Source organism: Pan troglodytes, chromosome 7 (genome assembly GCF_028858775.2).
Source record: "Pan troglodytes isolate AG18354 chromosome 7, NHGRI_mPanTro3-v2.0_pri, whole genome shotgun sequence".
In the NCBI taxonomy this organism is placed as follows: Eukaryota; Metazoa; Chordata; class Mammalia; order Primates; family Hominidae; genus Pan; species Pan troglodytes.
The window spans coordinates 118,680,326-118,705,290 of record NC_072405.2 but is presented as its reverse complement, the minus strand read 5'-3'; the positions used below and the strand labels follow the sequence as shown (position 1 = coordinate 118,705,290).

The following is a 24,965-nucleotide window of genomic DNA, read 5'->3' as shown; positions in this document are numbered from 1 at the left end:
GGCAGAGATTGCGTGAGCCGAGATCGTGCCACTGCACTCCAGCTTGAGCGACAAAGCAAGACTTTGTCTCAAAAAAAAAAAAAAAAAAAAAGGCAGCATGGTGGCACCCGCCTGTGGTCCCAGCTACTCAGGAGACTGACGTGAGAGGATCACTTGAGCCTGGAGGTTGATGCAGCAGTGACCTGTGATTGCACCACTGCACTCCAGTCTGAGCAACAGAGCAAGACCCCTGTCTCTTAAAGGTTGAAAAAGGAGTTCAAAAGGCATATAACAAAGTAAGTTATCCTATACAGAAAGAACTACTGGTAGCTGGGAATTAAATAAACACACTAGGATCAGGAAATGAGTGTATAAGAAGTAAGAAGAGTGAGTTTCTTGGAAGACTTTTATTTCATACTAAAGAACTTTAAAGTTTGTTTTTAAAGATACAGAAGAACAACTTAAAAATGCTGAGCAAAAGAAAAGCAACACAATCATGGCTGTCTGACAGGAAAATCATTCTGGTGCCAAAAAAAAGAAACCACTAGAATTTTAAATTTTATATGTCAATTTTAAAAATAAATAAATTTGAAACCAAAACAAAAAGCCCCAGAAGATAAACTGGAAAGGAGTAAACAGTTCAAAGAAAAGAAACCGGTTGTATTAGTCCGTTTTCCCACTGCTGATAAAGACGTACCCGAGACTGGGCAATTTACAAAAGAAAGAGGTTTAACTGGACTTGCAGTTCCATGTGGCTGGGGAGGCCTCACAATGATGGCAGAAGACAAGAAGGAAAAAGTCATATCCTACGTGGATGGCAGCAGGCAAAGAAAGAGAGCTTGTGTAGAGAAACTCCTGTTTCTAAAACCATGAGATCTTGTGAGACCCATTCACTATAATGAGAACAGCATGGGAAAGACCTGTCCCCATGATTCAATCATCTCACAGTGGGTCTCCTCCTCAACACATGGGAATTATGGGTGCTACAAGATGAGATTTGGGTGGGGACACAGAGCCAAACCATATCACCAGTCATAGAGGACGTATAGTACACTGGAAAGAACATGGACTTGATATACTTGGTTTGAATCTAAACTCCATCTTTTACATGACCTTACATAACTTACCGAATCTGTACTTAGTTTCCAATACCAATGAATAGAGATAATATTACCTTTAGCTTAGGGATGAGCAGTTAAGATTACATAAAATATATATAAAGTTGCTTGGTTTGTACAATAGTTTGGATATTTTTGTTTTTAAGTTGATTTTGATTACTCTTAGATAAGGGTATACACTTACCAGTTCTTCATAGGCACCACTATTGTCTTTCACCCAACTACATGTATTTTCATCTGCTTGGCCCTTGAGTTTAGGACACCAAACACTAGAAAATTCGTGTAAAGCATTTTATAAAATGTGAAGCCCTACAAAAATTCTAGTTACTTTTATTTTTTTTAAAAATCTGGTAACTGTTTCAGCCTCTCACAAGAAATAAAGGCTCTTCCCTCACTCTTTCCTCAAAGGTGGCTTAAAACTTTCATTTTACCCTTTCACCTTCCTGCAAAAAGCTCGCTCCTCAAAGCCAAGGTCATTTTATTACATACTATGTAAGTAAGTTTCTCACTGCTTGCTTGTACATTTTATTAACTACTGTGCAACCCTGTGAGATGAGCTAAAGGTCAAAGGTTAAGAGAGTGGCTATGATTGTTCTGTTTATTCCTTCCATGACAACTTGCATGAGATGTCACTGCAGTGAGGTGGCCTCTGAGAGATGGAAAAATATGCCTGCTACTTAATTATGATTTCTTTAGTCCAAAACTACTTCCTCCAATCCTGTATCTTTTCCACTTCATTTTTTTATATATTCGGAAATACCACTTACAGATTCATTTACATAAACCAGCATATTCTTTTAAAAGGCTGATAATTACAGGATAATAAATTTTAAATTATTCATGGTCCCATAAATGTATCTAGTCAGATTGGCTGCAGGCTGTGGGGAACAGCTATTCTAAAAGAAAAGGCAACCTGATTTGAAAAAGGAAAGGGTTAATTTATTTTAATGCACACAGAGCTCCAGAAGACGTATTTTTCAAACTGTGTATTACAATCCATGAATAGGGTATAAAATCGATTCAGTGGATTTCTTCCAGCATCTGTTGGGGGTGGGGGGGGGGCAGTGGGGGAGAATGAAACAAAATGAACAGAATGGAAGCAATACTCATAAGAATCCTTTGTAAATGCAACTTTGGTTTCAGTTTATACATACACTCAAAGATTCATGTATATGTATACTTAATTGAGTATGAGTTAATTTGTAAAAGGTGTTTCTTATTGTGAAAAAACACTCATAGGAAAGAGAACGTTTTTTTAAAGCATAACTTCTAAGAACGGCAGTCTGACACACAGTCACATATTAAAATATAATAGCTGAACACAAAACAAGAAACACTGTTTGTGTATGAAAATATAACTTTTACAAAACAAGCAACATTTTACCTATAAACACCTTAAGCTATACACCTTACATAGCTGACCCTGCCACACTCTTGAGTGCTGCTGTAATAAATACATTTGTAGCACTATTAACCACATACTACTTTTAGAAATGCCTTAAATACATTTATCTAAAAAAATTATTTGTAAAAATAAAACCATCTTGAAGAAAACATGTTTTCACCTTTGATAGCTCATTACCTCAAAATCACAGCATCCGAAAATCAAGTCATCTTCATTTCCTAAAAATATGGCCTCCCTTCCCAACGTTCACATTTCTGTTAATTCCACCTTCTGTTAATACTACCGGATATTCCATTTTTTAGTGCTGTTTCTGACTCCCACTTTGGTTATCTAAGTCCTGTGGATTGTTTTGAAGTATTTCGAAGATTTACATCTTCTACTCTATTTCCACTGCTATTATCCATGCCCAGGCTTTCATCACCCCATGCTAAAATTGCTAGGATAGCTTCCAAACTGATCTCTCAACCCAAATTCAATCTGTAAATTACTACCAGATACTTCTAAAGATTTACTTCATTACAATGTAAATTCTTAAGATACCCAATGATTCCTACCTTCTTTGAGGCAGTATAGTGTATGACTGGAACTATACTTCATTATTCCACTAATATTTACTTCTTGGAGTAAATATTGGAGTTCTTCATCACTCAACTAATATTTCCTAAATGCCTATGTGCCAGGCCTGATCTGGGCACTGAGGATAAAGAAAGAAAGAAAAAGATAAAGTTCCTATATACTCATAATGCTTAGAGTATAATAGGGTAAAAAGATGAAAATCCACATAACTTCAGATAGTGAAATTATACAAATAAAACTAAAAGACCATATGATAAAGCCAGGAGATCGGGAGAAAGGAGGAGCTTTTGGAAAGGGTGGTCAGAGAAGGCTTCTCTAAGAAGGTCATTTTCAAGCTAAGAGAAGAATGAGAAGGAGCCAACCATAAACAGCAAATCTAAATTCTGGAGAAAGAAACTAATTTGGCATATTACAAGAATAACAGAATGACAGCCTAGGTGGATGAACTTAATTAGTTAATAACTCAGTGGGGGAGAAGTGTGTAAGAGCAGCTCAAATCACAGCACTCCCTTTTACTAGCTGTGGGATATTAGACAAGTCATTTCACCTCTCGTTTGCTTCCTCATCTGTAAACCGGAAATAAAGCCTATCTCATAAGATACATGTGAGGACTAAAAGAGATAACATATACAAAATGTTTCATATACTATTTTCATCATTATTATTACCATTATTACATACAATAGTGGATCAAACTTCAAAAACAAGCTTCATGTCCTAGCATTCACTTACTGAACAAATGAGCATTTACTGAGAGCTTGTTTTCTGATTCTCACCACTATGGCTGGTCAACAGAAGGACTGAGATCTCTGTGTGTAAAGAATGTAAACATGTAATTAAAATATGATGGAGAGATTAATGAGGTTCAGTAAAAATTATCTTTATCATTTTCCTGTTAGAATCAACTCAAAGAATTGCTTTCTGTAAAACATAATAATCATGGCCACTAAGATTTTAGAAGCTCTTAGCTAGTAAGTCACATCAGCTAGCTCTTGGTTAATTGTTTCCAATAGTTATTACATTTTAAAAATTTAGCTACCTGTATCCAAACCAGTTCATGCCAGTTAAATTTAACGTAATTATATAGTATAATGAAATATTAAGAGCCAAAGAAAACTTAAGTGCGAAAGGAGACTGGTTTCTAAAAAACAAAGTTGGATGCTTTGAAAAGACCCCATAAAAACAAATAGCTCTGAAAAACTGCTGTCATATTAAATATGGGGAGTTAATTTAAAATATTATGAGAAAAATAACAAAAATCTGAAAGACTTGTGCACTGAAGCTTCTATATTAGGGATTTTATGTTCCTGCTCCACGTTAAAGAAAGCAAAACCAAAAATGGTTTATTAAACATGACAAGGAATTTCAATCAGGGGATCTCTACCAAAGAAAAGGCCCTGTTCTATATTAACATGCAAAAGTTTAATGAAAACAGCCACTGATTTTTTCTTTTTGAAATTAGGACCTTGGCTCCTATCTATATACAAAAAAGAAGTCTGAACTTCTTAGTCTAGCATTCAAGGCACCAACCTACCTTTCCAGCTCTTACCTTTCATTAAGTGACTTCTGCAAAGCATATACTTCATTCCCATACATATCTGTACTTTCCAGGCTTTGAAGTCTCATAGATCTATATCTTAAAAGCTGAGCAGAAGTTGTTTATGAATGAGGGGAGATACACAGTGCTATCTACTTTTCTAGGGAAAATGCAGAAAAGAGTAAGTGGTGACAGCGGTGGTGTTGGACGCAGAAGGCAAAAGGAAGATGATGAGTTCAGTTTTGAGTTTCATTAATTGTGAAACATCCATTACATGTGCCCTGTAGAACACTGGAAATATGGATATTCAGTTTACGAGTGAAATTTGAGGGTATGTCCCTTGAAATCTGGTGCCTTGCCTGTCTTACTTAGCACTATACCCTCAGAACTAGAACAGTGCCTGGTGCAAAGTACTCAAATACATGTTAAATGTGTTATTTACTATATAGGCTAATTGATAGCTAAAGTTAGATGTGGATAAGATTGCCCACAGATGTCATTTAATCTATTTTAGGTATCTTCAAAGCTAATGAGAATTTTGAACCATCTTTTCCCAGAAATATGTATGTTTACACATGCACTAAATTTTGCACAATTTCATCAGACCACATGACACGCTTTTATCAATTTAAAGTCTACTGATCTTAAACTTAGAAACCACAAATAACAGATTAGGACGATGACTAAGAAACACTGAAACACCAAAAAATGAGCAAATGGATGTAGAGAACTCAACAAAGGAAAGGCCCAAAAAGAAATAAGAAAACAAGAAGAATGTTATTAAAGCAAAGAAAGACTTTTTCACAGAGGAGTGATCTACAACAGCAAAAGTAGTAGAAGTATACAAAATACATACGTTATTATTAGGTCTCCTAGAGATCTTAGTGGAGTGGTAGGGCATGGAAACCAAAGTGAGGTTTGAAGGACTGAATAAAAAGAGAGGAAGTAGGGGCAGTGAACATTAACAACTAAAATGCTCTCAAACATTTCTCACACTTTTTTTTTTCAACAAATACTCATTTAATACCTATTATATGCCTGGCATTGTTCTAGGCATCCTATCCATGTCCTGCCCAAATATCATATTCTCAGGAAACTTGAATATATTCTCCTTACAACTCTAAATTCTCCTTCCCACCTCCAAATATCTAATAACTTCCCTATGTAATAAGTATCAATCACTTTCAATTGGCTGAAGAAACAAACCAAATAGTCTATTAGCAGAGTCTAACACAGATGTGGAAGTGTTAAACTTACTACATAGGTCTTTTATAAACAAGTGATAAATTTTCCTATCACAAGAATTATAGCATTCCGAACTAACCAATTCACAACACTGTTCAGTAGAATTCCTAAGGACACACCTCTGACACACACGCCCCCAAAAAATCTGAACAAAACACTATCCCTGAGAATCTTCCCATCACCCTTCATCCTAAAAATTTGTTATCATAGGTCTCTGAAATAAAAATCTAGAATACTCTTTTCTTAAAAGTTCCTTAAGTTAGAATTTTAATTCTGGAAAGGTCTAAACCTTCATTTTACTAGTGAGCAAACTGTATCCTATTACTTAAGCGAGTTGCCTAACTTCATCTAAGATACTAAAACCTGTATCTAAGATACTAAAGAAATTATTTCAACGCTAGAAAAATGGCTTATAATCTTTTCTGACAATGTGTTAGTGTTTATTATTAATCCCATTAACAATTCATTTAGTCATCAAATAATTACTGAGCTCCGCCCCCATGTGTCAGGCTCTAGGGAAGTGACAGTGAAGAAACAGGCCTGGTCCCTTTCATCTTAGGAGAGACAAAATTTTAAAACAAAACACAATTGGGTAAGTGCTTCAATAGTATTAGAATAGAATACATAATCGAAGGATTGCAGGTGTGTTTTGTTGCTTCATTTTGTTGTTTGGGTTTTTTTTTTCAATTTTGGTGGGGGATGAGGAAAGGGAAGGGGGTAGTAGAGTGGTCAAGTAAGGCTTTTTTGTAGTAGGTGAGCTTTGTGGGGAATTGATAAATGATAAAGTTTAAGGGGGGCAAGAGTGAGGCCAGGAGGGAAGAACACTCCCAGTGGAAGGACTAGCATGTGCCAGCTTTAAGAAGCAGCATGGCAATTTAGGGTATTCAACAAAGGCCAGCATAGGCAGCTCACAAAGTGAGAGGGAGAAGGGCTCAAGATAAAGCTGGAGACATGGGCAACGGCCAGATCATACAGAGGAAGGACATAATCATATTAGCACTAGCTAATAGTAACACATCCTTTTATATAGTACTTAACAGTTTACAAAGCACTTTAAAATGTTTTCTTTGTTCCTACAAATTTGTGTAGTAGTTATTATTTATTATTCCAAATTAATTACATCAATCCTCTTTAGAATGACCACAGGGTAAGGTCCAAGTTACTCAGTTAAATCACCTTGTCTGTTGGTAGTATAAAGCTACTCGTCCCTCAGGATTTTATATATGCTACTATCATCTAGGAAACCTATAATGAACATACCTTCATAATAGCATTTTCTAAAAATTATGTAATTTTAAAACATTGTTTAAAAAGCATTAAAAATAACAGCCATTTATCTACAATTCAGCTTACGGAAGATACCGTGACACAAGCCTCTTAAAACTGTGTGTTTACAGGTTTGTTTTCTCCATTAGATTGTGACTTCCTTGGAAGTGGGGACTGTGTGTTGACAGAGCCAAGATTTTGCAGTAAGAAATCAACACTGTTGTTTAATATAATGGAATCCCTCAATTCAGGTATAAATACTGAGATTCACAATGTGCTAGAGGCCATAAAGTCAATAAATCATTTAATTCAGTTCAAGTACAAAGAAATTTTGCTTTATTTGTAACGGATTTACAACTTTATAATAACTGATATATTTATTCACGATAAAACAGAAAATACAACTTTCGGTCCACATGTTTTCAGGTCATTATTAAAACATCCCAAGAAGGCATTCGTTAAGCAAATTAGCTACTGAAGTCTCCTGTATTTTGTTAAATGCTGGGAATATGAATTCCAATTACACAAATTCCACGCCTTAATGAAACTCAAGTTTCTTAAGCACACAGAATTGATCCAAGGTTTGGTTGTTCCCAGATTTAAAGAACACATCCCACTCTAGATCAACTAAGGATAGGGAAAAGTGACCATCACACGTAAGCACTTACGTAGCCCAGAGTTAATCAGTTATTTTTCCCTTCAGAAAAGAAACTACTAGTAGGGAGTAAGAAAGAAGTTGTGTTGTGTGTGTAAATGTGTTTTGAGAAGGAGTGGGACAGAGACTAGACTAAAAGGAAAAGAAACTGGAAACCCGGGTGTAAGGAGAAAACTAAATGTAGAGTGGCTTATGAGAATCACATTTGTTCACGCATCTTTTACACAGCTTTTCTGCACAGAGCTGTAATCCTTACACACCACTTAGTAAAGGGCCTTACAGGCCCTGTGTTTCTTGGCTCCAAAGAAGCTTCAGTAACCACCTATTCCGCCTCTTCCGCACCGCCCAGCAACCAGTTAGCGTGCGACAACCCCAGCCCCAAGTCCCTCCCGCCCGCTTCATAAATAAAAGCGGCCCCGGGACGCTGGACTGGCGCGGAGGAGGGCAGGTCAACCGAGGAGCAGACACCGTGGGAAACGCCGCAGAGTACGCGTCCGGGCCAAGGAAAGGGTCAGCCTCAGCCTCCACCTCAGCTTGGCCCGTACAGTGAGGGCTCTGGTACCAAAAAGAGACCAGAGAACCCAGCTCCCCGAAAGCAGCGGGTACTCCCGAACGGCTTCCCAGCGCTTTTAGTCTTTCCGCACCCGCCCCCACCCGAAGTTACCTTCCCAAGTGACATCGTAAAGCTCTGAGACCTTCGCCATCTTCCCAGAACCTAGAGGCAGTGGGGTGAGAGGGCGGGGAGACGCAGTCACGTGACCCGCCACCGGGCGGTGAAGAGTTAACGTAGCTTTTTCTCATTGGCCAAGAGAGCAGAGGGGGCGGTATCCGCCACGCACGTGCACGCGGCTCTGCGGAGGGGCTTTCGGGGAAGGGGGCGGAGCGAGCTGGGCGGAGCGAGCTGGGCGGTGGACGGAGCTAGGTGGGCGGTGCGTGGCGCTCCCGGAATCTCAGGACACCCTGGCTGCCGGCGGGGCTGCGGTGCTGGCTCGGGGTGAGGTGTGTGTGTGTGTGTGTGTGTGTGTGTTTGTGTGTGTGTGTGTTTTGACGTGGATTTTTAACAAATGCTGGGTTTTTAGTGTCCGTCAATCCTGGCTTTTCAGTTTTTTCTACCTAGGCGTGTTCATTCTCTTCACACTCCCTTAAGTACCCTTATTCTCTTCATGGCCGGCCGCAGTGCAGCCTTCTGCACGAATCCCTTATTTGTCCCCAACTTTCCTCCTTCCCTAATGGGATTTGCTTTCCGTTCACTTTTTAATCGACTAAACGGATAAACTCCAAAGTTTTGAGGGACTAAGTGGGATTCTTCCTTTGCGCTCTGAAGTTCCCTTGAATGCCCTCGCGCTAGCTTATACCCTTCATTAACGCTCGTCGTGCCTGTCATTGCTTCATCCATGTCTGCATGCCACACTAGGTTTCAAACTGTCGCGAGTATGTAAGTACTTATAAGGAATGAATGTACGAATGAGACCTTCACGGTTCCTGAACTTCGCTCCTCATTACTCCTGGGTGGATGGGGGAGCCTCCTTTCCCACCAGACTAATTGCTTTTAGGAAACTTTGGACGTCATCTCCTAGACTTAAGGAGAAATGTCTGGACAGGAAGCAAAAAATTTGAGGATGATAAGCGTATATTTAGTATTTGAAGCAATGGGGACATGAGATTGTAGAGGAAATATGTAAGCTGAGGAAAAACTAAAAATCACTGCAATGCAGCCGAAAGTTATTGGTCAGTGAAGAAGGGGCAGTTGATTTGAGAAGTAGAAATAATCCTATCCCACAAGTCAAAAGAGTGGAGGGTTTTTTTTCTCAGCTTTATTGAGGTGTAATGGACAGAAATTGTGTATGTTTAAGGTATACAAAGTAATGATTAGATGTAAATATACACTGTGAAATGATTACCACAAGCAAGCTAATTAACACATCTATCACCGTACATATTTCCCGTGTGTGCGTGTGTGTGTTGAGAACACTTAAAAATCTCTCAGCAAACTTCAAAATATACAATACAGAATTATAACTGTAGTCACCGTGCTGTACATTCGATCTCCAGAACATATTCATCTTACAACCAAAAGTTTGTACTATTTGACCAACATCTCTCCATTCCTCACCTGTCGGCTCCAGTCAACCACAGAGGTTTTTTTGTTTGTTTGTTTAAAAAAAGGAAAAAAAACCATCAAGCCATATACCCCAGAGAAGTCACTTAACAACAGAGAAGACTAGTGAATGTATATACTTGGATTCAATTCTGAATGAGCTGGCATTCTTTCTAAACAGACTTTTTAAAAATCTTTCATTCAAAAAGTTAAAAAATACTCAGAAATTCACATATTTTAATGCTCCAGTAAAGCAACCTGGTGCAATAGGAAGAACAAGAACTCTCCCAGATCTGAATCCAGGCTCTACCTTTCAGTAGCTGGGTGACTTTCAGCTTATTTCTCTCTAAACATCAAAAAGGCTCATATATAAAAATCTAATAATATGTGTGTAAAAAGAAAATAGCTACCTTGTGTTGTTAATCAAGATGAAAACAGATGCTGCAGCTAAAGCCCCTGCGTGGCACTCTCATGGAGGTACCATCCTATGTCTAGAAATACTGTTTATATGCTGATCAATCCCAAACTGATAAACCTTCCCAAAACCTGGTCTGGTTGCTTGACGTACTCAGATAGCTAGCTGATACGCATCTCAAAGTTAACATATCCCACACAGAACTGCGGATTCCTGCTGTCACCTTCCGCATTCCCACCTTGTTTTTCCCTGTCATAGGTGAGGAAACCATTTACCTAATTGCACAAGTTAAAATAACAGGAAGTACCTTTGATTCCTTTTTTTGGCACCACCCCCCATATCTAGTCTATCAGCAAATTCTATATTGCACTTCCCAAAGTTCATCTACTTTTCATATCTATTGCTATTACCTTAATCTAAGCCACAACTATGTCTCTCCTGAATGATTGTGATAGTTTCCTAGCCACCTTTGTTTCATTCTTGCTGTGTAAAATCTGTTTTTTTATACAACAACCCTACTGGTCTTAAAAAAAAAAAAATCAGACTGCAGAAGTCCCTTGGCAATAGGCCTCAAATGGCTCCCAATGGCAATAAAAATGTACTTCAAACACTTTACCATGGTTTACGAGGCTTTACTCAACCAGGTGACATTTGTCTACCTCTCCTACCTCATCTCCTACTATTCTATCTCTCCTCACTAGCCACCAGCCATTCTCATCTACTTCCTATTCCTCAAACAGACCAAGATCCTATCTGCCTTGTATCTGGCATTTGCCCAGCTTTTTCCTTTTCCTAGAAACCATCTTCCTTTTGTCATTCATATCTCAGTTTTAAGTGTATCTACTCATAGACCTCTCTTGACCATCCAATAAAAAGTAGCCCTTAGGTAATGCCTATCCATCATAATGACACTTATCACTATTTGATTTTTTGTTTGTTTACTTGCTTACTTTCTGTATTTTACACCACTTTAAGCTGCTTCAGAGTACCAACTTTGTTATTTCAACCTTGGAACATCCAGCCTAGAAAAATACCTGGAGACAGTAAAATGTTTATTGAATGAATGAGTCAGATTAAAAATGACAGCTTATATTAATGATTATTAAGAATAACATTTCTTAATAGTACACATATGAACTCTAGTTAAGCATAGGATGTTTTCTTTTTATAGCCGATACTTTCCTAAAAATTATAAATTCAGTGAATTCAGGGACCGTACCAATTCATTTTTTTCTCTCTCAGTCCTTACTACAATATGTTGCATACAAGAGACACTTAATATTTTCATGAAATTATTGACACTTAACATTTCATTGGTTTGTTTGAGGGGTCTAAAACCTCTGGGAAAGCCCAAGGAGGTGTTTTTAAAGCCTTGCAATGGATTTTAAAGGTTACAGCTAATTGAGGGAATACATATTTTCTAATCACTTCAACTAAATATCCCATAGCTAGCTACTATTGTCTGTCAAGCAATAAGCCGTATGACACTGAGTTAAAAGTCATCATTTTCAGAATTTCTAAGCTGGAAAATAGAGTAATTTCGTTTTCGAGTTAGAATGGGCTGATGAATCTTGAGAACAATATTTTTCAAACTTCTTTTTCCTGCAACTCATACTAAAGGAATATGTTTTGCATTGTCACATAGTATGTGTACATGTATTTAAAACTGAGACAAAATTTAAAAACTAGCTTTGTCATGTGTCTTGTCCTCTACATTTTCTATTCAAATTCTGTCAGCTACATTTTATTTTCTAAAACTACTGTTATGACACAGAAATGAGGTCATGACTCATAGTTTAAAAAACACCAATGGATATCGTATTTCCTAACCTGAGGCCCTAACGTGAAATGATTTGCCCAAGTTTCTGCCACTAGCAGGTAACAAAGATAGGTGATTCATATGGAGATCAGTTGTTCAGATCGTAGATGAAAGATAAAATATTAATGAGAAAAATATATTTAGGAGAAATTTTGTCACCAACAGTACTGTGAAGTGGGGAAAATGATTGCTTATAGATTATAACATTTTGCATGTCTAATAAAACTTGCCTTCCTCAGGCACACTTAGGAAAAAACTGGTATGTCAGTGACAAGAATTCTATATTCTTTAACATTGTATAACATGTAATTATAACTAAATAAAAAAATACCTTCTATAAATAAAACTGTAACACTGAAAACATAAACATCAATCTTACCTTCTGTAACTCCTCCTTTACAAGACGTCTTCAAAGTTTTGCCTCTCCCTCTCTCACTCATTGGGAAAATTTTCATTCACATGTGTTTAAAATATTTAATCCAGTTTTTCTGATTGAACATTGCCCAATATTGGTGACAAATACCAAGGAAATGTCCAGGCAGCCAAATATTAGATTATACTAGTACCCACATTATGAATAAGATGTGTCAGACACCACGGGAAGCATTATCTCACTTAATGATATCAACAGCACAATGAAAATGTCTATAATTTTTTTTATGTGAAGCTAAATTGTGATTTGGTTTTTTTCCTGGAAGATTATGTTTGAAGAGTTGGAATGACAATAAATCGGAATGAACTAGACTGATACAGGAAAAACTTTGAATAAGCCCACATTTTCTTTGAGGTAGGATATAAGCCAAATTAGTCCACAGAGCACTTTAGAGTACATCTTTTTTATGGTTTACTTAAATCAATTATTATCTTCAGACATTGTGAAGGACTAAAGCAACCTCTTAAATTTAATAAATTTTATGGCATTTATACAATGTACATTATTTCACAGGATATAAGCCAAATTAGTCCACAGAGAACTTTAGAGTACTTTTTTTTATGGTTCACTTAATTCAATTAATATCTTCAGACATTGTGAAGGACTAAAGCAACCTCTTAAATTTAATAAACTTTATGGCATTTATACAATGTACATTGTTTCACAGGATGGAACATAATACTATTCTAGTTGATTTTGCAATATTTGGCATCTTCATCAAACCATTTACTTAGAATCTTCTGTCTGCTTTGTCCTGGTCTTAGTCATAGTGAATTAGTGTCCCACGTTATGTAACACAGCTTGTAACTCCTATTTACTATGACAGTTACCCATCAGAGTAAGTTGGTCTCACTACAACTCGCCTATAAAATTTACCAAAGCTTTTAAATTATGTCATTGTTTCTAATTATGGATCATAACCATAATCCCTTTTTATTTAAGTGGAAATATTATTCATTCCGTGCCACCAGAAAATAATCTTCATTCCATGTCACCAGACCTTCACTGTGATGCCTCTTGTTCAGAATGAAATTTTTCTTAGAATTTTATTTACCAAAAACCAGATTAATATGGAATTGTTTTACGAATCTACTGAACATTGTTTTTATTACATTTTTAAAAGACTGTATAATTAATATGCTTCCCCCAAAATCAGTACCCAGTCCCCCCTTTGCTGGCACAACTGTAGCATTTAGGCATGTCTATTTTTTTTTAAGTTTGTTGTCATTTGTAATATATATGTTTTTAAATGTGCCAGCCATCATTTCATACCCGGTTATATTATTTTAGAAAGGAAAGGGGAGTCTCTGGGAAACATTTCCAATGAGATTGCTTTGGTCCTTTCACAGTATATTTCGCAAACTGATAATTACCCCTCTGTGCCATGGCTGTAGCAGTGAAAAGGAAAGTACATCCAGAAAGAGTACACCCAGAATTACCCGACATGGGCTATAAATTAGAGCTGTTTCTTTTTGAGATTTATAACCATACTTAAGAGTCTACTTTTTCAAGTGATATGTATTTAATTTCCCCAAAGTGCATATTCTGTTCTGATAGACACATCTGTGTAAATGTAACTCCTTGTGCAAAAATGTATTTTCATAAACATCTCTTTTGGTTACCAAATATCCAGGAGTCCCTAAATACTCTTAATGTGACCTGATAGTCCCTGAAGACCATCTAGACTCTACTTTCTACAGTAGGACTATAACTGAATCCTTTACTTGAAAAAAATGTTCAAAAAGGTGTTTATTTACAATAAATAAATTATGGGAAACTCATGCAAAGATATACTGAATGTCACGTTATGCATGTTAGTCTATTATTGATGTAATTTTTATTTTTGAATAGTCCCTCTCTTTGGTAGTTTGGTAGCATTACTGTAGTTACAAGTGGCTAAGTCATTTGTTCAGACCTGTAGTTCTCAGCTATCTTACTCCGGTCACCAGACCAGAATGTCATTTTCTTTACTGGTCATCTTTCTCTGTGGTCATGCTGACTACTCGGCTAAAATTGGCCTAAAGGCCAACAGCCACATTGAGCATAATGTGGTCATCTTCTCTTTGAGATCATAAATCACACTCTCTTTTGTACCTAAGAGGGCCTATTTGGTCAGCACCATGGTTTTATTTGGAAAAAAGACTAGTTTCCCAGCAGAATGTCTAACAAAACTGCCCACCCCCAAATCCATTCTATTAGACCTATGCATCACCATCTCACTCCTGAGAAAATAGCATGATCTCTATTTTTCAAAATTTTATGTAACATAATTTTTTAAAATTTTATTAAAGTTGTTTATCTCAAAACTTTGAAGTAAGGAACAATATAGACATGCTTCAAAAGCTGCCACTTAAATTGCTGCCACCTCTCTAGAAATTATTTCAGCAATGGAATATTTTAATTTCCTTCTGTTCATTATGTTTCTATTACACATTTATTTTGGATCTTTAAATAATGAATTTGAACATGTGTCCAGTGGGGATAGAGGTATGATGGGGGGTGATTTCAGTTGATAAAATTTTTCTAGCAATATGCAAGATTATTTTAAGTAGAACCTCAATCGAGTTATTAGAAAACATCAGACAAACCCAATTTGAGAGCCATTCTACAAAAATAACTGACTGGTACTCATCATGGGGTAGCAGTGCCATTCTATATTCCTCTTCTAAGTTTTAGACAAGTGCTTAGTCTTAAGCACCCGTTGATAGATTCTAAGGTCATATATTTGATGAAATTAGAAGAATAGACTTAAATTTATGAAAGAATCTCCAAAATAGTTTGTGTTAATTACATTGTACATACCCTGCCAGAGAGGGTGTGGAGCACCTTTACATTCTAGGTGACAGCAATGGATTCTTTGCCTACATACATGTACATTCCTCTCATCTATGGAGATTAATGGGTTTTAATCTCAGGTTACACATTCTAGCAATGTACATTAAGTAACTTGAGCAAACTGACTTCACTGAATGCTAGTTTCCTGTGTAAAACAAGCATGATAATACTTGCCAATTATAAAAAGGATTACAAGTAACAAACACAAAATTTCTCGGAGTCTGGCATAATAATATTTTCAATTTACATATCAGTTATTGAGTACTTACTGTATACCAGGAACTGTACAAAATGCTCTTTCTAGATTATTTTGTTTAATTCTTAAACAACCCCACTTTACAGATGAGGGAACAGTTAGGAGAGGTTAAATAATATTCCCAAATACCTTGTGATATATTCTGTCGCATTGTAGGTTCTTAGTAAACAGTAGCTGTGTCGTTTTGGTCCATTGGGAAGCAGACTTTGAGATGGAGTTAGAAATGCAAGAAATTTATTGGGAGCACTCTATATGAAATAGAAAGAGGAAGCAAAATTGGTTATAGAGAACTTTTACACCATGGCACATATATAATGCCTGTGTAAGACAAGTGGGTAGGAAGAAAGATTGGGCAGGAAGAGCCATAGACCATGATTTAGACCTGACAAAGTATCAGCCAACTCAATGAGAAGTTTCTGAGCAAAGATTGCCCATTAGAAGAGACCCACAATGGGCAGAAATTGCCAGGCCTTGTGTAGTGACATGCTCATTTATTGGCTGGGGAATACCCAGAAGGGCATGGCCTCCGCTCAAAAGCTGAGATTAATCCTGAAGGCTTTAATAGCTGGAGGCTGTCAACTTCCTGTACTACTTCAGCAAGTTCGTTTTTGAAGGGAGATTCAAACAGTATACTTCATGGCTGCCACAGTAGCCATTATTATTATCTTTCCGTTCTAGGGGTGCACTACCTCAACACTATTAGGTAAAAAATTGTTGATGAGAGGTAGGGGTCTGTGTTCTTCAGAAGTCACTGGTGATTTGACATACGGAAATTACCCATTTTGACTGCACAGAATGTCTTTTTCTAGTATATAATAAATAGGCCAGCAATGGTTGCCTTGTGTTGAAGAAAAGACTTGGTAGAATACATATAATCCACAGAGGCTTGTTTTTATGAAATATAAATCAAAAATCATTCATTCTTCTTATGGGTGGAGACTAATACTACTACCATTGGTAAATTACCTAGAACTTCATATTTCTTCCTCCTTTTTTACCCAGATGCCAAATATATCCAAGTAATTTAGAATTTTAGAAATGTCTTTCCAAGAATAACAGTATAACTCTGAAAAATGGCAGCATTTCTAAAATTCTAGAACTCAAGCTCTCCCTGAAATACTAGAAAATTCCAAAGACACTGCACTCAGAATGCCCCTAGATAATTCAGTGGCTAGCTGCCATGCTATCATTGATGGTTGCTTGTTAATAAACTTAAGCAAGACTAAATTTTATCAGTATTTTCCAACAGTAGATAATTGATTACAGGTGTGAAATATGAATGCTGCGTAAATATGCAGCCCCTCAATGTCATCTTGCTGTTCTCTTGGATGCCAAGGCAGCCTTAGTTAGCATCTGCTGTGCTGCACAGATGCTCTTCTGGGAAGGTAATTAATAGTAGTCTGTACTCTGGACTGCCAGAAGGAATGATATAATGAAATCAGTACCTAATGGAGGGAGGCAGAGTGCTTCCTAGACTTCACATGACTAGTAGAGTTGAGTTTCAAAGAGAAGGATTGTCTCTTTTTAAAATTTTTAGCAACAGAAGAGGGCTGCTGATTGTCTCTTTTAAAGAATTAAAGCAACAGAAGAAAACTTTGGCAGTTCTTTTCAGGGAACAGTTACATGGGACACAGTAGTTATGAATCTCAGTACACAAACTCAGGTGTGCAAGAACAAAATTTGCACTTTTATAAAACAGTTTGTTTTTAACTTCCATTTTAGAATCAGGGGTGCACATGCAGGTTTGTTACATAGGTTTGAAGTACAAATGAATCCAGCCACGACGTGGTAAGCATAGTACCCAATAGGTAGTTTGAGGTTTTTTGGGGTTTTTTTGTTTTGTTTTGTTTTTTAATTTTTTTTTTTTTAGACAGGTTCTCACTCTGTCACACAGGCTAGAGTGCAGTGGCATGATCAAGATTCACTGCAGCCTCGAACTCCTGGGGTTGGGCTCAAGCGACCTACCTGCCTTATACCCTCCCCCACCAGTAGCTGCTACTACAGGTGGATGCCACCATGCCAGCTAATTTTTTGTATTTTTTGTAGAGACAGGTTTTCACTGTGTTGCCCAGGCTGGTCTCAAACTCCCGGACTCAAGAAATCCGCCTGCCTCAGCTTCCCAAAGTACTGGGATTATAGATGTGAACCACTGCACCCGGCCCAATAGGTAGTTTTTGTTTGTTTGTTTGTTTGTTTGTTTGTTTCAACACTTACCTCCCTCCCTCCCTGTACCCTTTTGTATTCCCCAGTGTCTGCTCCCATTTTTATTACCACGTATACCCAATGTTTAGTTTCTGCTAATGAGAACGTACAGAATTTGGTTTTCTGTTTCTGCATTAGTTTGTTTAGGATGAGGTTTCCAGCTTCATCCATGTCACTGCAAAGGACATGCTTTTATCCATTTTTATGGCTGTGTACTATTACATGGTATATATGTACCACATTTTCTTTATGCAGTCCACCATTGTTGGGTACCTGTGTTGATGCCATGTCTTTGCTATTGCGAATGGTGTTGCAGTGAACATAGGGGTGCAGGTATGTTTTTGGTAAAATGGTTTATTTTCCTTTGAGTATATACCCAGTAGTGGGATCTCCAAACTGCTCTCCATAGTGGCTGAATTAATTTACATTCCCAGTAATGGTGTGTTCCATTTTCTCCACAGCCTTGTCAACAACTGTTTTTTTGTTTTTTGTTTTTACTTTTTAACAAAAGCCATTCTGACTGGTGAAAGATGGTATCTCTTTGGTTTTGATTTGCATTTCTCTAATGATTGGTAATGATGAACATTTTTTCATGTTTGTTGGCTGCTTGTATGTCTTCTTTTGAGGAGTGTCTGTTCATCTCCTTTGCCCACTTTTTAATGGGGTTGTTTTTTGCTTGTTCAACTGTTTAAGTTCCTTATAGATTCTGAATATTAGACCTTTGTCAGATGTATGCTTTGTAAATATTTTCTCACATTCTTTTGGTTGTCTGTAAAGCTCAATTTTTATTTGAGGTACCATTCTTTGGGGAAGACAAAAATTTAATCTCAGCTTGAGGTTTGCCTCATCCTGCTGCCTCCACCTCTTTCCAGGCTACTCTGACTCATGTGTGAAAGTGATATTCAAAATATTTAACAAGCTATAGGCAAGGTCGCCAACTGTCGTGGAAGCCTTCAAGATGGTTCCCAGTAATTTGCACCTTCTGGTTAGTACCCCCTATGTAATCTCTCCTACACTGAATAGGAACGGCCTGTGTTATCAATAGAATATTTTTCAGAAATGATGGAGTATAACTTTCTGAGGCTAGGTCATAAAAGACATGTGGCTTCTGCTTTGCCCTCTCTTGGATCACTCATTCTGGGTTATGAGGACACCCAAGCAGCCCCACAGAGAGGTCCATGTGGCGAGGACTGAGGCTTCCTACAACAGTCAGCATTTATTTGCCAGTCATGGGAATGAGACATTTTAGGATTGGTCCTCCAGCCCCAGTCAAGACTACAGACTTAGATGACATCTCAACTGATATACCTTGAGCCAGAACCACCCAGCTAAGCTGCTCCCAAATTCCTGACTCACAGGAACTTTGTAAGATTAAAAAAAGTGCTTAATATTGCTTTAAGCTGCCAATTTGGGGAGTAAAATGTTATATGACAATAGATGAGCAATATACCGGCCAGTCAGAAAGAAAGCAGACACTGGCTTTAGTGCTTACACGGGGTCCTGGAGGCTCCTCGGCTATTCCAGGCATTAATCTTTTAGTTTGGGGAAGGCGAGTGATTCGGGGTAATTAATATTTATCAGTTTTGGTAATTTATCAACCAGTACAGCCATACCAATTATATCATTCATTCTTATATAGTCTCAAGGCATTGAGAAGTCCCCATGGCCCTCCAGGTCACAATACAGCCCTTGTTTCTCTCCGTAAATGTCTCTGGGTCCTGTGGCTCTCTTAACTTGGTTTGGATCACATGGGAATTTGGGTTTCCCTCCCTAGTCTCACTTTCCAGACTTCTTTTTTTTTTTTTTTTTGGATACTGTCGCCTCTCTGAGAGTCTGACTAAACTTAAGGCTTGTCTCACTGGGAGCCACTCTGCTTTCCTCAGCTCCCCTTGGGTCTCTCTTCTTCCTCTCTACTCCAGCCTTTACTACCCAGTCCCTGAGAGAGCACTATTTTAGTCTCAGGGGAAGTTTCCCCTCATCCTCAGTGTTTTATTCTCTAGGTATTGTCTTACCTGTGATTTATCCAGAGACACCTACGTATACCCTCTTTGATGCGTTTTGAAAACCCAAACCAGAGAGATACAGTTCGCCCCTTCCTAGTTTTCCCCCCGACACTCTCTCCCTCTAAAACAGTGATATGGGTCCTGGAGAAGTGTGAAAAAAGTTTCACTTTCAGAAGAGAAAGAAAGAAAATCACTTATTGATTCAAAAAATCCTACTACCCCGTTAATAGAGAAATGAATCTCCGCTTACTAAAGAACTGTTGTTTGGGCTGCTGCATGATCCTTGCATCACAGTTCAGCAGATTCTCATCGAAGCCATTTGCTCTAATAACATGATGATAAAGCAACCCTTTGATTTGCCTTCCGAAGAACCTAAATACTATGTAGGAGATACTTTGGTCATGAGGACAACATACCCCATTCACAGTTTTTTTCTCTTTCCTAGAAATCCTTACCTGACTTCCTCAGATTGGGGTTATGTGCCCTTCTCATATGCTCAGCTTCCCTCACCCCAAAAGCACCCATCTCATCAATTATAATTGTTACTTGTGTCGGGCACTAAACTCTCAGCTCTGTTTGACACCCGTATGTCATGCTGACGATCTTTGCCAGAGTATTTCAATAAGTATTTGTATAAAGACAAAGAAGAACCATTAAATCAGTGGTCACTTATTTGGGGGCTTTGTGAACCAGTAAAATTTTAAGGAAAAGGGTGGAGAGAAAAAAATAAAAGTTGCCAATTTATTATTTTGCTAAGCGAAGACATTAAAAGTAACAGCTACAATTTAGTTCACATCATTTCATCTTAAAATTTCTAATTTAACACCAAAGGAGTTGTAAGGATTCACGAAACAACAGTCCCTGCAATAGAGGAAATTTAACTTTTTTTACCAAAGACCAGTGACAACTTCCACCTAGATTGGCACCACATGGCTTTGAGAATGGCTGACAACTTCCTAAATCCCTTCCACTAGATAAATTAGGGAAATTTGAAATGGCAGCTCACCTATTTTCAAGGTGGCAACTTCTAGATTTTAAATTTCTTTTTAAAGAAACACTTCCAACTAACTAAAACTTGTTTCCTATCCTCATTATCTATGTTTTTAAAGAAAAACAGTCACTGAGCATCTTGGCACATGATTCTCAGCTGGGACTCATTATCCTCTTCAAGAATTTTTTCTCTCCTAGTAAATCTCTGAAGAAGTGAACATATTAGAAAGTACAAACTACTGTAATTTTTTTTATTTTTAAAACATGTTTGGGGAAGGCTTGCTACAGTCTGATCTAAGAAGAAAAATAAAATTATACTTGAAGTATCTCATGATGCAAACCATTTCTGGCAAATTTATTTTGGATATAGCTCTTGTCTCATAAATTCAGCAAAATCCATTTGGTTAAGTTTTACACTAAGGCACAGTAAATGTGTTATTTGTTTTTCATTTTACAAATCGCAAAAATTTTTCTTGATCTCAGTGACAAAATAGTGAATATATAAAAAGCATTTTCATTGGAACTGGAGCAGAAGATACTCTTACCTCTACAAATAGGTGTGATTTTAACAAACGGCAAAGACAATAAAGAAAACACAGAAGCAGTGTTTCTATTTTAAATTTTACTTATTTTGAGAACCCATGGGATAAATTACAACAGCTTTAGGAAAGCAAAACAATCAAAATTAGGGGATGGAAAAGATTAAATCAATGATGATGTAATCTAGACCCTTGATGATACAGGAGACTCCCTTAAAAATTCTGCCTGCATGCAGTATCTGTTGCAATGCTCTAGGCTAAGAGAAATTTCTGAATCTGACTTATCCTTTCACAAATCTATGCTTTCTCCTTATTTTTATTTTGCTTTCTATTGTAACTTCCTTTCCTTAGGATAAAAGAGGAAAGAGGCCTTAATAGTCTAGTTTCAGTCAATTTTTTTACAATAGTCATGTTGAAAGCAAAGCATACTATTTTCTGTTACAAAATAATTTTGCTGGCAAGTTTCCCAGCTAAAGTTATCAGTAAAATAGTAAATCAAACAACATCCATATACAGGAAGAAAAGTTACAAATCTCATGAATTATAGAGCTCTGTGCACTGCAGACTTTCAAGAAGAATTATACCTTTTCTCTGAAGAGTATAGCACTTTTGAAATACACAACATGTTCAATCAAACTTGTGAAAATAATCCATTTTAATGTATTGGTTGCCCTGATTAAGACAATACCTAATTTATTAAGGAATAATTTTATAGTCAGAAATGGTATTTATGATTGCTATTAAATCTAGCCTGTTTCAACATGAGCATAGAATATGAAGACTCAGATTATATATTTTTAAAATATAAAGTGGTCTTGCACATTGTCATTTGGTTAATAAACAGACAAGTAACATCTTAAACCATTAATTTTGAGCATGAGTTTTCTCATTCTAAAAATGCTAGGAAATGAAAAACAAAAATGATGTTGGCATCATTTTTTGAGAAGTGTTAATGATAGTAGTTAAATATTTTGGAACTATCAGGAGCTAAATTTGGTTTATCACTTATGAAAATAGTTAAAACTGGCAGCATAATATCAATGAGTAGATATTTGAGTGTCAACACAGACAAGATTATCAACCTGAGCTGCACACTAAGCACAATTAACTGAAAAACAAAAGTTCAACCAGAGTGCACTGGTCTGATGTTGAGAGTTGTTCTGTAAAGCTTCAAATTATGATCATTTAAGATTAGTTACTTGAAACTAACTTAAATAGGCAGTTTTTTTAAGTGAGAAAAGAGAAAGAAATGATTAATTTGAGGAAGAAAAATTACAGTATTAATCAGTAAAATTTAAAAGTATTTTGCTGAAAGACTCATGTAGCTGAGCTTCTGAAATATATCTTTGAATTACCAGTGGACAAGCCTATAAGGAGACAGTTGTTTTTGAAGAAATTGTCATTAAGGAATAGACACCCAGATGAAATTGTAGGCATGCAAATAATGATGTGAATGAATACATAACAAAAATAAGGACACACCATTTCTCACAGTTACTGCCAAAGAGAAACTGTGTTGAATTAGTTATTTTTTCAATTGTAGCCAACATACTAAAACACTGATATTCTTAGAATCCTAAAACTTTGGCTTGATTTCTGGCTTCATCAGTTATTGACAATGCGATCTGGCATAAGTCCTTGACTGTCACATTTGATAGAAGGTAATAATACCTATCTCAGAAGGTTCGTAAGAAGATTAAATGTGAAAATATCTGAAAGCACATATTACCTGAGTAAAATAAATTTTAAGTGGTTAAAAATAAACATGAATGTTTTAACCACTTAAAATAAATTTTAAGTGGTTAAAAATAATCACTGCAATGAAGTCATCACTTCATGAATGATTTCTATTTTCTTTTCCATTCATCATTCAGCTGTGGTACAAGATGATCTAGCAAATCGTGTAATATTTTATTGGTGACTATTAAATAGAAGTCTCGTGTAGATTTGAAATAATATTTCAGAAGAAGCAAAGGTAGTTTTTATTCGTTATATTTTTATCCACACTTTAATCCACCTACTTTATATTTGTAAAATCTAAAGACAGTTGTCTTGAATTTTCAGCCAGATATCCAGAAAGCCTAGATGGTTTCCTACCCTTATAAAATAAGCATTTACCTACTCTAAACTATCTTTTCTACGAAGACTTGGAATGAAATGAAATTGTAAACACACCTGTTTCATGTCTTTTGCCACATATAACCTAAAATGAAACCTCTTTAACCAATAAAATCCCTGCTGATAAACCCTGCTAAGACACAGGGTTTTTCCTCTCACTCTTCTTTTTGGAATTTTTCCCTTAATGTCCTTAGGTGGGAAAGCTGAGATATGAGTGTCATTTAACATAATTGTAATTTAAAATTGTTTTCAGCTTTAGAAGGAAATGACAATTTTCAAGAAATGAATATTTATGATATTTTAATGGGGCTAACATGCTAGTTCAAGTATCTTGCATTTTAGAATCTAATATATTTCTTCCAGCCCATCACTGTATAATCTATACTATTTTCTAGACATTTTAGTTCTAGGAAATTTTCTTGTGTAATTCCTTTGATGATTTCACTCCCTCATTTTCTTGTTTGAAAGCTGGTTTTTTTGTTAGATTGTCTGAGTTCTTTACTCTCTATCTCTTGTTTTCCATCTCTTTTACGTTTTGTTCTACTACCTGGGAAATTTTTTCACATTCTCTTCTAAATCTCCTATTGATTTATTTACTTACTTTTTGGCTATCCTATTTTTTATTTCCAAAAGCTTTCCTTGTTCTCTGTTCTGTTTTTATAGCATGCTGTTGTTGTTTTATGCTTGCAGTAGTTGTCTGTATTTCATATTGAAGACTTTCCTTAAATGTCTTATGATACTTAGCTATTTCATATTTAAGTGTAAGACTCTGAAATGCTGTATGGAAGCTCTATATGTTTGCGAACACGGTGCCTCAACTGTATAATGATTGGTAATTAAGCTGCTTAAAAAAATAGTATCTCCCAAGCATCAATTGGAATAGATCTTTTCTTTGGGGGTCATTTGGTTCCTCAGAGAAGAATTGTCTTCTTCTCTGTATTAGTCAGGGTTTTCTAGAGGGACAGAACTAATAGGATAGATATATGTATAAAGGAGAGCTTATTACATATTAACTCACAGGATCATAAGGTCCCACAATAGGCTATCTGCAAGCTGAGGAACAAGGAGAGCCAGTTTGAGTCCCAAAACTGAAAAACTTGGAGTCCGATGTTCGAGGACAGGAAGCATCAAGCACAGGAGAAAGATGTAGACTAGGAGACTAGATCAGTCTAGTCTTTTCACGTTTTTCTGCCTGCTTATATTCTAGCCACGCTGGCAGCTGATTAGATGGTGCCCACCCAGATTAAGAAGGGTGGGTCTGCCTTTCCCAGCCCACTCACTCAAATGTTAATCTCCTTTGGCAACACCCTCACAGACACAACCGGGATCAATACTTTGCGTCCTTCAATCCAATCAAGTTGACACCTCGGTATTAACCATCACATTCTCTCTTAGTGCTTGTGTTCCAGGAGCAATGTAGAGGAATGGGGCTGGTGTTCCAATAATCACTAGGAAAACTTGGACTTAATCCCTTTG

The 24,965-nt window shown here is 36.8% G+C and overlaps 1 protein-coding gene and 2 long non-coding RNA genes across 5 annotated transcripts in view; 1 reads left to right on the top strand and 2 right to left on the bottom strand.

The window, feature by feature from the left end:
* The window catches only part of EMC2 (ER membrane protein complex subunit 2), a 46,236-nt gene extending 37,673 nt beyond the window's left edge, over positions 1 to 8,563 (bottom strand). For all 3 annotated transcript variants that reach the window (XM_001135909.6, XM_024345256.2, XM_024345257.3), the window contains exon 1: positions 8,446 to 8,563. In XM_001135909.6, coding sequence (XP_001135909.1) covers positions 8,446 to 8,485 — 40 coding nt within the window. In that variant the 5' untranslated portion in view covers positions 8,486 to 8,563. The remainder of the gene's footprint in view (positions 1 to 8,445) is intronic.
* On the bottom strand, positions 3,057 to 5,541 carry LOC134810902 (uncharacterized). The gene is made up of 4 exons (XR_010159650.1): positions 5,472 to 5,541; positions 4,628 to 4,722; positions 3,811 to 3,887; positions 3,057 to 3,196 (listed from the first exon to the last, which is right to left on the bottom strand). It is a non-coding gene; the product is annotated as an uncharacterized LOC134810902 (long non-coding RNA).
* Positions 8,564 to 8,671: 108 nt separating the features above from the next.
* The window catches only part of LOC112204196 (uncharacterized), a 182,413-nt gene continuing 166,119 nt past the window's right edge, over positions 8,672 to 24,965 (top strand). The window contains exons 1-2 of the long non-coding RNA XR_002937741.3: positions 8,672 to 8,775; positions 17,684 to 17,804. This is a non-coding gene — a long non-coding RNA (uncharacterized LOC112204196). The remainder of the gene's footprint in view (positions 8,776 to 17,683; positions 17,805 to 24,965) is intronic.